This window comes from Dendrobates tinctorius, unplaced genomic scaffold (genome assembly GCF_039654945.1).
Source record: "Dendrobates tinctorius isolate UK_male_01 unplaced genomic scaffold, ASM3965494v1 ptg000015l, whole genome shotgun sequence".
NCBI classification, from domain to species: Eukaryota; Metazoa; Chordata; class Amphibia; order Anura; family Dendrobatidae; genus Dendrobates; species Dendrobates tinctorius.
The window spans coordinates 52,010,757-52,024,704 of record NW_027361683.1 but is presented as its reverse complement, the minus strand read 5'-3'; the positions used below and the strand labels follow the sequence as shown (position 1 = coordinate 52,024,704).

General features: G+C 42.2%; 1 protein-coding gene across 10 annotated transcripts in view; it reads left to right on the top strand.

Moving 5' to 3' along the window:
• Nucleotides 1–13,948, top strand: part of HIVEP3 (HIVEP zinc finger 3) — a 432,823-nt gene that overhangs the window by 335,385 nt on the left and 83,490 nt on the right. For all 10 annotated transcript variants that reach the window (XM_073564176.1, XM_073564194.1, XM_073564177.1 and 7 more), the window contains one exon: nucleotides 1,919–7,082. In XM_073564176.1, the coding sequence (XP_073420277.1) occupies nucleotides 2,310–7,082 (4,773 nt within the window). In that variant the 5' untranslated portion in view covers nucleotides 1,919–2,309. The remainder of the gene's footprint in view (nucleotides 1–1,918; nucleotides 7,083–13,948) is intronic.

Sequence of the window (13,948 nt, the reverse complement as noted above, 5' to 3'; positions counted from 1 at the left end):
CCTGGAGATTTTCAGTGTCGCCCAGCAACCGCAAGTCCTCTCACACCAAAAAACTTCCCTCCAAGCTGCTCCTGCCGCTAATCCTCAAGGAGAGGAAATTTAGTAAATAAAAGCGGTGGAGAAAGACGGCTGTGACCGTGGAAACGCGTTGTGGGTATTGGAGGAAGATTAAAAGCTGAGTTTTAAACTTTTTATTGGTCCTTGCCTCTCCTTTAGCGCTCCTTTAGCCCGCTTTTTTTTGCATGCGCCCAAATAGTGGTTTACCCCCACATATGGGGTATCAGCGTACTCAGGACAAATTACACAATAACTTTTAGGGTCCTGTTACCCTTGGGAAAATAAAAGTTGGGGGTGAAAAGATCATTTTTGTGGAAAAAATATGATTTTTTTAATTGTACGGCTGTACTTTATAAACTTCTGTGAAGCCCTTGTAGGTTCAAAGTTCTCACCACATATCTAGATAAGTTCCTTGCGGGGTCTAGTTTCCAAAATGGGGTCACTTGTGGGGGGTTTCCACTGTTTAGGCACATCAGGAGCTCTCCAAACGTGACATGGTGTCCGATCTGAATTCCAGCCAATTTTGCATTGAAAAAGTCAAACGGCGCTCCTTCCCTTCTGAGCTCTGCCATGCGCCGAAACAGTGGTTCCTCCCCACATATCAGGTATCAGCGTACTCGGGACAAATTGCACAATAACTTTTGCAGTCCAATTTCTCCTGTTACCTTTGGTAAAATAAAAAAAATTGGACCTGAAGTAATTTTTTTTGTGAAAAAAAGTTAAATGTTCATTTTTTTAAACATTCAAAAAATTCCTGTGAAGCACCTGAAGGGTTAATTAACTTCTTGAATGTGGTTTTGAGCACCTTGAGGGGTGCAGTTTTTAGAATGGTGTCACTTTTGGGTATTTTCTATCATATAGACCCCTCAAAGTGACTTCAAATGTGATGTGGTCTGTAAAAATAAAATGGTGTTGTAAAAATGAGAAATCGCTGGTCAACTTTTAACCCTTATGACTTCCTAACAAAAAAAAATTTGGTTCCAAAATTGTGCTGATGTACAGTAAACATGTGGGAAATGTTATTTATTAAGTTTTTTGTGTGCCATATCTCTGATTTAAGGGCATAAAAATTCAAAGTTGGAAAATTGCGAAATTTTCAAAATTTTCACCAAATGTCTGTTTTTTTCACAAATAAACGCAAGTTATTTGAATGAAATTTTACCACTAACATGAGATACAATATGTCACGAGAAAACATTGTCAGAATCACCGGGATCCATGGAAGCGTTTCAGAGTGGTCAGAATTGTAAAAATTGGCCCAGTCATGAACGTGCAAACCACCCTTAGGGGTAAAGGGGTTAAAGGGAGTCTGTCATCTGGATTTCACACAGCCCCACCGAATCTATTTATATTCACATGTAGCTCTTTCAAAAACAAGTCCAACAATACCTTTTGTGTGGCCAATCCATTCCTCTGTTACTGAGAAATCAGCTTTGAATTGATATACAAATGAAACTGTAGATCTGAAGCCTTTGTCACTCCAGCTCTATTCCCCACCGAGTGTCACAATCTTCTGCTTGACTGAAAGCCTCTATGCTGTGTGACTTTGGGCAGAGAAGCCATCACTTAAGGAGTCAGTGATTTTGGGGGAATAGAGCTGGAGTGACAGAGGCTTCAGATCTACAGCTCATTTGCTTCTCAATTCAAATACTGATTATTCAATAATAGAGGAACGGACTGTCTACGTAAAGGTATTGCTGGACATGTCTTTGAAAGAGCTATGTGTGCATATTAATAGTTTGGGAGGTGAAATCCTACTGCCAGATTTCCTTTTGATGTCTTAATTTGATGAAGTCTTGAAAATGTCTGTTTATCTTTTACTTTGATGTCCTAATGTTGAATATATTTTTTTCTTCTATAGATCTGTGGTACAACCATCCACTTTCCTACAAGACGCCAGAAAACTTTTTAAAATTAACCAAGCAAGTCTTTCCTGGTGGAATACAAGACATGACTGACAATGATAAGAGCCAAATTTTTTATGGAGAAAACTGGAACAATATGTGTACTGTTTTTGCGGATTATACTTTCATTTAAGTAACTTGGCATAGATAACAAATGTTGATTTTGGAGGCTAAATATTGTACTAAATGTAGGAACTTTATGACCAAATGGATTAAGCCAGTGTTTTTTTGACCAGGCTTTTTTTTGTCAGAGGTGCAATGCGGATTGTTTTCTTATTTTATCATGGTTAGTAAATACTGCACCAAAGAACTTTGTGAAAATAAGATTTGGAGCCTCTGGTGTAGGTGATGGAGCCAGAGAAAGGCCAGAAGAGCACAAGGAAGTTGGAGGAAGGTGTAAGGAAGAGGCCAAACAAAGGAGAGGGGGTGCAAGGCACAGTATCTTCAGCAGAAGACTATAAAGTTGGTGGTCAAGAAGAGCTACCACACCCTCAACCTTTCACAGGTTCCCTTAAGATAGCAAGAGAAGGTCCACCTAGGAGAGTGGGGAGACCTTGTAAACCAAAAGTTCCATTACTCGGGCATCTTCACGTTCCAAAATCACAACCTGCTTCACCAGCATTTATGGCTCCTCGTGTGGATACAGAGCATGGTCAAGAGGGCCAATTATGGCAAGTGATAGATCCAATAGAGTCAGGTCCGTCCAAGTCTTTCTCTTCATCTGCATCACATACCAGGCATAGCCGTCCATTAGTAGAGCCTACTCATAAAGCTTACGTCCAGCGGCCAACTCAGGTTTCTGTAAAGCAAGCGGATGAACCTCCTAAAAAAGAGAAGAAACCCCAAAAGCCAGGCAAATATATTTGCCAATATTGCAGCCGACCGTGTGCCAAGCCGAGTGTTTTACAAAAGCATATCAGATCTCATACTGGGGAGCGGCCATATCCCTGTGTTCCTTGTGGGTTTTCATTTAAGACAAAAAGCAATCTGTATAAGCATAGGAAGTCTCATGCACACCGGATAAAAGCAGGGCTTGCATCAGAAATTAGTGTAGAGGCTTATCCATCCAACCTTGAGATGGAAAGACTTGGAGAAGAAATTGATCCATCAGAAGGAGAAAGCACAGACTCGGAGGATGAGACAAGCACAATGTCAAACTTAGTGGAATTGTCTCCACAGCAAAAGCATCACTCGTCAACATGTGCTACCAAAGTTGTGTCAAGACACCAAGGTGCAGCCCAAGATCTTTTTTCTTTGTCCCAGCAACACATATCCCAAACATCTGCAGAGAGTCTAACATTTACTGAACCTTCATCTGAACTTATCCAAAAATCGGAAGATACTCACAGTATAAAACAAAAGCTGGCACTTAGGTTAAGTGAAAGAAAAAAAGCCAGTGAGGAACAGACTTTTCTCAGTCCAGGAAGTAAAGGAAGTACTGAATCAGGTTATTTTTCACGCTCTGAGAGTGCAGAGCAGCAAATAAGTCCTCCTAATACTAATGTGAAGTCATATGCTGAAATTATTCTCGGTAAATGTGGAAGGATTGGGCAAAGAACCTCCATGTTAGCCAGTCCTCCTCTTTTAGGTGCTGCAGAGGAAAAAAGCACTATGGCATCAATGTCTGTACCTAGGACACAGGTAATTGAGCATATTACCAAACTCATTACAATTAATGAGGCTGTAGTAGATACTAGTGAGATTGACAGTGTTAAACCAAGGAGAAGTTCTTTGTCTAGAAGAAGCAGCATTGAGTCTCCTAAAGGAACTTTGTATCGAGATTCTTTCCAGTTTGATGTTAAATCCCCAGGCTCCATTTCCCAATTAGATACTAAGTCCTTATCTGAAAAGACAAAAGCTGAACATTCATTCTCTTCCCTTCAGCAATCCCACAGTGCCACAGACACAGTGCCTCTTCTTCGAAGCCACTCAATGCCTTCCTCAGCTTCCACTGCAAGTTCCCCACATCCATTTAGAGCTAGTTATTCATTTGATGATCGAACTGTAGATTCAGAAGCTTTGAGCCACACTCATATGTTCTCTTCACACCCACGTCTGCTTAAGAGACAACCAGCAATAGAGCTACCTATAGGAATGGACTACTCTTTAGAAGATAGTTTAACAGGGAAAGACACATCTTTGAAAACATCTGAAGAAATGGAAGAGAAAGAAAGTGAAGTTCCTAAAAAGTCAAAAAAAGGGGGTAGGGGAAAGGGTTTAAACTATGAATGTAGCATTTGTGGTGCTCGATACAAGAAAAGGGGTAACTATGAAACTCACAAGAAATACTACTGCTCGGAACTACATATTTTAGCACCTCCATCTTTGAGCTGTCAAAGTTCTGTAGAAATCAGAAAAGAACTTTCAGAACAGGAAGAGTGGTCTCAAGCGCTTAGTTACAAGTTAGGACCAACTCTGGAGTTATCGACCTTGCGAAAACGACGGAAAGAAAAGAGTCTCGGAGATGATGAAGAGCCCCAAGTGGCTGATTGGTCTGAATATCCAACATCTGCCACAGCACTAGAATCACACTTTACCACTTCCACTACATCCTTGACTTTATGTACTGATGCCACTAAGCAGTTTGGTGTTCGAAGTGAATCTACATCCATGTCAGATGTAGAGAGTAAAGAAAAGGCTGTGATCTCTAAGGAAATTTCTGTTATCCAGCATACCAGCTCATTTGAAAAATCTGAGTCTATTGAAAAGAAGAGTAGTTTTGATGAGGAAGATTTGACTCCAGCACAAATTTCTGTAAGGCCGCACCCTCAGTCATCTCATCCTTTACAGCCTAAGTTAGTCCGGCAGCACAACATTCAGGTACCAGAAATTTTAGTCACTGAAGAACCAGATAAGCCAGAGGTGGACATTGAAGATCCTCCAAAAGAACAGGAGAAAGTAGAAGAGTTCCAGTGGCCACAAAGGAGTCAAACACTTGCACAGCTCCCTGCTGAAAAGCTACCACCAAAAAAGAAGAGGTTACGCTTAGCAGAAATGGCACAGTCTTCTGGAGATTCCAGCTTTGAATCAATGTCCCTTACGCGTAGTCCAAGTCAGGACAGCAGTCTTTCACATGCCTCCAGTCATTCTGTCTCATTTGATAGAGAGGAGGGTTCTAAATCTGAAGTATTGGGTCTGTTATCAGAGGGTAGCACTAAAACGCTTGGCCATCACATGCTCACTGTCCCTTCGCACTATCACCATATGAGAGAAATGAGGAGATCTGCATCTGAGCAGACACCAAATATTTCTCACACACCACAGGTTTCAGAAAATAGAAGCAAATCTTTTGATTATGGCAATTTAACATCTTCAACATCAATGCCAACAGCTCAGGAGCGAAGGAAGTGCTTCTCACTTCGACAAACTTCTCTAAGCAGACATGTTGAACTTGAACCTGAGCTATCACCACATGATTGGAAAGAATTGGATAAACCGTCTACTTCAAGTCAAGTACTAGGCATGGGTGCTCATGAACAATCTTCTAGATTTTCCCCTAAAGAGCAGCAAATTTCTCCATCCCAAACACCGCAAAATCGAAGAACTGTTCATTCTGATGAACCAGAAAAGAGCTATTTATCACAACTGTCAATATTTCCAATACAACCATTACTGCATGTGCCTAAGCATGCTTCAGAACTGTTACCCTCTCAAATTATGAGCAATATATCTGCTCCGTTTTCTCTACAACCAGTTTCACATTCTATATTTCATACTCCACCAATTCCTTTACAGAAAGCATTATTGCACCCTGACCATCTTCAAATACCCCAGCATTTAACCTCTCATACTTTAGACATTCCTGTTAGACCTCACCCTCACTCTCCATTTCTACACATACCTTACTCAGCATCCTCATCATTGCCCCACACGTTCTTTATGCCTATAAAAAAACAATTTGGTCTTCCAGTGTCTGCACAGTTTGGTTGCCATTATCCACAAATTAAACCAGAGATCTCCCCTCCCTTATCTGTAGCCAACATTCCACCTTCCAAAGATTATTTTTCTGAGAGCATCCATCCCCCATCCCACAGCCCTGTGAGTTTGGAACCTTCTACTGAAGTGTCCCTTTCACATGCAGATCCTGTTGTATCATTAGTTGTTCCAGTCAGAATACAGACACATATGCCTTCATATGGTAATGCTATGTACACCACCTTGTCTCAAATGCTTGTTACACCACCACCCTGCAGTCCATCATCCCTTGTCTTACATAAAATCAGTGATGTGCGATCCAAGAGTATTCATGGCTTTGACCTGCCTGGTATCTTGCCAAAAGACAATAGCATAGTGAGTGAAATACCTTACTTATATGTGCCATTTCCAAAAACCAACCCAAGCAGCTACAGTCCACTTACTTCTGTTGAGAGTGTCTTGGGATTTGATGGAAGTTCATCATCTGTTGGGGGCAGTAAGCGTATGTTATCCCCTGCTGGAAGCTTGGAGCTTACAATGGAGACACAGCAACAGAAAAGAGTGAAAGAAGAAGATGATCCAGATGACAGAGTTTACAAGCCACAGTCAGTGCTGGAGCATAGCAGATCACCAAACATACCGGTAACTGCTGCTCTCATTTCCACACCACAAAACAGATCAGAGTTGCTTACACCGCCACCCCCCACTGTTCTTGAACCATTAACAGTGCTAGAAAGGCCCAAAACTCAGTCAGTGCCAATTACTCTGGGTCAATCACAGATACAGGAAGAACACATAAAAGAAGATACTGGCATTAAAGTTAAAGAAGAAAAGGATGATAAAGGTTTGCTTGTTTCTGCGTCATCTGGTACAACACCAAGCCATGCTACAGGCTCCCATGAGGAAGCAGAGGCTAAAAATGTCCCAGCATTTCCAACTCTACACACAACCACTAATGTCAGTTGGTGCTATCTGAACTATGTAAAGCCAAATCACATGCAGCAAAATGACCGAAGGGCTTCTGTATATTCTAGCTGGTGTATCAGTTTATATAACCCAAATCTTCCTGGAGTTACAACCAGGGTGGCAATATCTCTTTTGAGGTCAAAGCAGAAAATTAGCTCAGAAATTTATACCATTGCCAACGCTACACAACTGGATTCAAGTATGGCACCCTCCCTAACTGGGAAACCCAAAATGACAGAGGTAAGAAATGCTTATTTTAGAGTTAACTTTTTTTATTCAATAAACCAGAAATTTTTGGAAAGACAATGATTTAAAGATCTATTTAATACTACCTATTAAACATTAGACCGTTTTTAAAAGCATGTTGTCCTAATTCCCGATTCACTATGTGCTACGCTGAAGAATATTTTGATGGATCTTATTATTATTATTATTTATATAGCACCATTGATTCCATGGAGCTGTACATGAGAAGGGGTTACATACAAATTACAGATATCATTAACAGTAAACAAACTAACAATGACAGACTGATACAGAGGGGAGAGACCCTGCCGTTTCGGGCTTACATGCTACAAGAGTTATCAGATAACTCTTAAATATATTAGTTATCAGGGGTTAGATTTTTATAAAGTGATGACATTTTGTTTGTGTATGAATTTCTAGAAGTGGTACATAAGTGACCACCCATCCTATGAGGTCCAGCACTCTCATAGATGTCGTAAGACCCCTGACTGAGCTGATTCTTTTCAGCATAATATGAATGGTAAAATATGGCTGCATGTACGAAGTCATAGATTTATTGATAGATAAAAAGGCTTCTTCCAGGCACTTGTACCGAGCTGCCAGTACAGGGCTGGTGAAAGGATTTATTGCACCAATGCTAGGATCAAATCAAAAGTCCCTGCTTATTGTGCACCTGACTGACGTCTCCGCATCGGCCTTCCCACTCAAAAACAAATTCTGTCAAATATGTAGAAATACGAAAACTGAACATTATTCACTTCTGATTGTGTTTCCTCTCTGTTATATTACAATGTTGTCTACCAATTATTCCAATTCTTATGTGGATAAATTAGGATTCCCATGCTGGAAACTGCTTTAGCTAGTGTGGTGTAGCAGTTCTGTTTATGGACAATTTTAGTGCTCTGAATAGTTGAATATTTGATCTCTTTTTCTTTTTAATGCGACATGTTATTACATAGGTATACATTGCCTTTTAATGAGTGTTTGTCCTCCCCTAAAATTGTTTGTTTTACTGGAAAATGAATGATGTCACACAGCACAATTTTTTTCTGACTTTGTTTCCAAAGATGCCTCTAAATGCCTCTATATAGTTAATTGAAAGTTAATTGAAAGGGTAACAGGTTAGATATTTGTTGTAAGAATACATAGATTTTTACTGATATATTTTTTAAGGGGATGTCAAGACAATCCCTTTTCTAATTGAAGTTGATCTAGGGATAAACAGGTCACCACTGGTCTTGGCTCTAATGTCCCTCTCCAAAGCTGATATGACCGGTGGCCTGCCATACACATCTTTCTGTGCATGATGTGTTACTATGGAGGAGACTGTATAACATGTATCATCAAATGCCCCTCTATTTAAAGCCATCTTATAGATAGAATTCCTTCCAGGGCAGTGATTGAATGAGAGGGTATGAACGTTAGTAAATTATATATTGTTTAAGAAGCCCTCACATGAAGATGTAATAAATCTGTGTACTTGTATATGTAGTGTGCTGTCAGTGTATTAATACACTCACCTATCGCTACCTTTTCTGGGATTCAGCGCCTTTCCGCTTCTCTGTGACGTCACTGCTCTTCAGACTGTCCAGCAAACTATATGCTGTGTGAGCCTGAAATTTCTTTTACAATGAAAGCCTATGAAGCCTTGTTCTGATGTTCCATAGGCTTACATTTTAAAGTCACTACCGGGTCATACAGAGCGCAGTGTGACCCAGAGAGTCTGAGGAGCAGAATGGTCTTGGATCCTGGAGGAGGTGGTGGTAGATGAGTATATTAACACATACACACTACATTCCCAGAGCCATAACTCTTATTTTTCTGTCAATATAGCCATATCGGGGTTTGTTTTTTTGCCTGACCAGTTGTACTTTTGAATGACTCCATTCATTTTACTACATAGTGCAATGGAAAATATGGAAAAAAAATCCTTGGAATATTACTCTCTTCGTCAATACAATAACCATCATACCCACCATGTCTAATTCTTTTTTTTTTATTATTATTATTTTAGTGGTGAGACAAAATCTGAAGTTTGCAAAAAATAATTTTTTGGGTTGTGTCAAGATTTTTCCGAGACCTGTAACATTTTCATTTTTTGCCCTATAGAGCTGTGCAATGGCTTATTTTTTTGCGGAACAAGACTACATTTTTATTAGTACCATTTTGGGATAGATGTGACTTTTTGATTGCTTGATACAGCATTTTTTGTGGAATTGCAGTAACAACAAAAAAAACTTACCGTATATACTTGTGTATAAGCCGACCCCCCCTAAATTAGCCACAGAAAACTGGGAAAACTTATTGACTCGCTTATAAGCCTAGGGTGGAAAATGCAGCAGCTACTGGTAAATTTCAAAAATGAAAATAGATACCAATAAAAGTAAAATTAATTGAGACAGCAGTAGGTTAAATGTTTTTGAATATCCATATTGAATCAGGAGCCCTATATAATGCTCCATACAGTCCAAGATGGCCCCATAAGATGCTCCATACAAAATACACCCCATAGAATCATAGAATCGTAGAGTTGGAAGGGACCTCCTGGGCCATCTGGTCCAACCCCCTGCTCAAAGCAGGATTCGCTAAATCATCCCAGTCAGATGTCTGTCCAGCCTCTGTTTGAAGACTTCCATTGAAGGAGAACTCACCACTTCTCGTGGCAGCCTGTTCCACTCATTGATCACTCTAACTGTCAAAAAGTTTTTTATAATATCTAATCTGTGTCTCCTCCCATTCAGCTTCATCCCATTGCTTCTAGTCTTTCCTTGTGCAAATGAGAATAAAGTTGATCCTTCTACAATGTGACAGCCCTTTAGATATTTGTAGACAGCTATTAAGTCTCCTCTCAGTCTTCTCTTTTGCGAACTAAACATTCCCAAATCCTGCAACCTTTCCTCATAAGACAGGGTTTGCAGACCGGTCACCATTCTGGTCGCTCTTTTCTGAACTTGCTCCAGTTTGATGATGTCTTTTTTAAAATGTGGTGCCCAAAATTGGACACAATATTCCAGATGAGGTCTGACCAAAGAGGAGTAGAGGGAAATAATTACTTCACGTGATCTAGACTGTATGCTTCTGTTAATACATCCTAGAATTGCATTTGCCTTTTTTGCTGCTGCATCACACTGTTGACTCATATTCAGTCTGTGATCTATTAGTATACCCAAGTCTTTTTCACATGTGCTGTCACTTAGCCCTATTCCTCCCATTCTATATATGCTTTTTTCATTTTTATTGCCCAGATGTAGTACTTTGCATTTCTCCCTGTTAAAAACCATTCTGTTAATTGCTGCCCACTTCTCCAGTTTATTTAAATCTTTTTGAATCCTCTCTCTCTCTTCTCTAGTATTAGCTATCCCTCCTAGCTTTGTGTCATCAGCAAATTTAATCAGTTTACCCTCAATTCCTTCATCTAAATCGTTGATAAAGATGTTGAACAATACAGGGCCCAGGACAGAGCCCTGTGGTACCATATAATGCTGCACAAAGGTTAATAATGCCCCATATGCTGCCCCATAAAGTTTATGGCCCCATAAAATATTCCATAGATTATGCTCCCAGAAAATGCTCCATAGATTATGCCCTCATAAAATGCTCCATAGATTATGGCCCATATGCTGCCCCATAATATGCTCCATAGATTTTTGCCCCCATAAGATGCTCCAAAGACTGACACCATATGCTGCTCCATAATTATGCTCCCATATGCTGCTCCATAATTATGCCCCCATTTGCTGTTCCATAGATTATGCCCCCATATGCTGCTCCATAGATTACACCCCCATATGCTGCTCCATAGTTTATGCCCTCATATGCTGCTCCATAATTATGCTCCCATATGCTGCTCCATAATTATGCCCCCATTTGCTGTTCCATAGATTATGCCCCTATATGCTGCTCCATAGATTACACCCCCATATGCTGCTCCATAGATTACACCCCCATATACTACTCCATAGTTTATGCCCCCATATGCTGCTCCATAGATTATGCCCCCATATGCTGCTCCATAATTATCCCCCCATATGCTACTTCATAGATTACGCCCTATATGCTGCTCCATAATTATGCCCCCATATGCTGCTCCATAATTATGCCCCCATATATTGCTGCTGCAAATAAAAAAAAAAAAGACATACTCACCTCTTGTCGCTGGGGGCCCGGTGCCGGCGTCCTGAGCAGGCGGTGACAGGTTCTGATGTCACCGCTGGCTCAGGACACCAGCACTAGCGATATTTACCGATCCCCGCTCCATGGCTGTGCGCTGCTCTGTCCTCTCCTCCGTGTCCTGTCAGTGACATTAAGGCAGAGGGCGTGGCTCGCACTAACTACATCACTGCGCCCTGGACGGTGGAGGCGGAGGAGAGGACAGAGCAGCGCGCAGCCATGGACCGGGGAGAGGTGAATATAGCTTATACTTACCCCCTCCTTGCCCGGTCTCTGCAGCCCCCTGCTTCTCCCGGTGTCAGGCTCCTTCCTTCAGCGGTCACGTGGTACCGCTCATTAAAGTCATAAATATGCGCATATTCATGACTTTAATGAGCAGTACCATGTGACCGCTGAAGGAAGGAGCCTGACACCGGGAGAAGCATGGGGGCTGCAGAGACCTTGCCAGGAGGGGATAAGTCTGACCTGACACCCCCGCCGACCCCCTGGTACATGACTCGCGTATCAGCCGAGAGGGGGACTTTCAGCCCAAAAAAATGGGCTGAAAATCTCGGCTTATACGCGAGTATATACAGTAATTTTGTCATTCTTGAATTTTTACACTTTCATGGTATTTACCAATCAGGTTGTTATTATATTTTGATCAAACTTTTCTGAATGCGGCAATAACATGCGTATGTATTTTTTTTTTTAATTATAGATCTTTATTTTCAATGGGGAAAAGGAGGGTTATTGTATATTTCTTAAAATTTTTTTACCTTACCTTTCACTGTTATTGTTAAGGGCCAGTTACACTAAGCGATATCGCTAGCAATATCGCTATAACGTCACTGGTTTTGTGACGCAGCAGCGATATTGCTAACGATATCGCTATGTGTTATACTTGCCTCCGACCGGCTCCCCGCTGGTTATCGCTGATCACGCGAGATCAGCCTGGTCCATTTCTCGTCGGCCACTTCCTACTGGGCTTCCTGCTGTGGCGACGAGCGATGTGGGAGGAAGTCAGGATCGCCTCGTCTGACAGGTAAGTAGCGACCCCTGAACGCTGCTATGTCGCTGGTGAGATCTGCCTGTTTGGCAGCTCACTAGCGACCACTTAGCGATGCACCAGCGATCCTGACCGGGTCATATCATGGTCGGGATCACTGGTGCATCGCTAAGTGTAACGGTACCCTTAGTCCTCTTTGGGGACTTGAATATGTGATTGTCCGATCTCTTGTGGTGTATACAGTGATGCCATAGGATCTCTGCATATAGCAAAAATCAATTTACTTTGAAGCCCGGCTAGAGCCAGGATTTCAAAGGAGCTCTGTAATGACAAGCTGACCCCCACCTGTCATGACAACCCATTGGTGATCCATGATCACGTTACGGGCGTACCAGTTGGGTGGAGAGAATGCTGAATACGCGAGCTGGCGTGTGTTAAATGCCGCTATAAGAGATGGACTGTGGCTTTTAATAAGTTAACAATCGCAGGCAGAGCACCCGTATTTGTTACACTATTCGGGTATGTGGCGGGCTTGCCGTGTGAGCCTGCTCCATACACCCGCTAGCAGCTTATGCAGTACATGTACAGTGGATGTAGTGAAGGGGTTAATATGCTTCATGTAAAGCCAAGCAAAATCAATAGGTGTGTGGCACTCTCGGGGTGAATAATTTTCACAAGCAATGTACATAGTAACATTAAAGTAATTGTAGAAGCAGCTATTTTTACTATATAATGTAGCTTGTGTATATAGAGAGATGCAGTACTGTGCAAAAGTTTTAGGCAGATGTAGAAAAATGCTACAAAGTAAGAAATCATTCATATAAAGATATATTAATAGTTTGTCACGCTCACGCCTTGGCTGATTGGCGCGAGCCGGGGGGGTTGTGGCCCCACTGTGCCACAAACCAGACTATCCTGGAAGGGGCGTGACTAAGACAGCTGCCTTGGTCTTCTCTGGAGCCTCCAATAGTGAGGTCAGGGTTGTGCGGCAGGCAGCTGCCAGGTGCCACTCCAGGGTGGTGTCTGGCTGTGACTGCTGATCCCACTCGGGGACAGGACACCTGGTCAGGTGCGAGTGACAGGCAGGCTGAGACACGGGGTAAGCAGGCACGGCTGAGACAGGGCAAGCAGGCACGACTTGGAGACACAGGGCAGGCTGGCATGGACGAGACAGAGCAGGCTGGAATGGACGAGACAGGGCAGGCTGGCATGGCTTGAGACAAAGAGCAGGCAGGTATGGCGTATGAAGGAACAGGAAGGGACCTGTTCACACAGCAGGATCGGATACTGGCTCCAAGGAATGGAATATGACGGGACAGGTTTGGACCTGTTCACACGGGAGGAGCAGGTATGGATACAGGCAGGAGTGCCGAGCACACAGGGAAGGACACAGCAGGGAAAGAAGCCAAAGACAAGGAGGCAGGGGTAAGAGAGTTCAGACAAAGTACAGAGACAAAGACTCAAGGACCAGGATATACTGCCTCCTGGAAGGCAGACGGAGGTACTAGGCAAGGTACAGAGACAAAGCTAGGACAAGACAGAAACCAGGATATTCGCCTCCTGGAGGGCAGCCAGAGAGTACTAGACAAAGCTAGGAGTAAAGCCTCTCAGAGAAGGCGAGACATAGGACAGGGCCTGGCTTACTTGGCAGCAATAAACTGAGTTGAGACATTGCACAGGCCATGTTCCAGTGGGTGGGGCA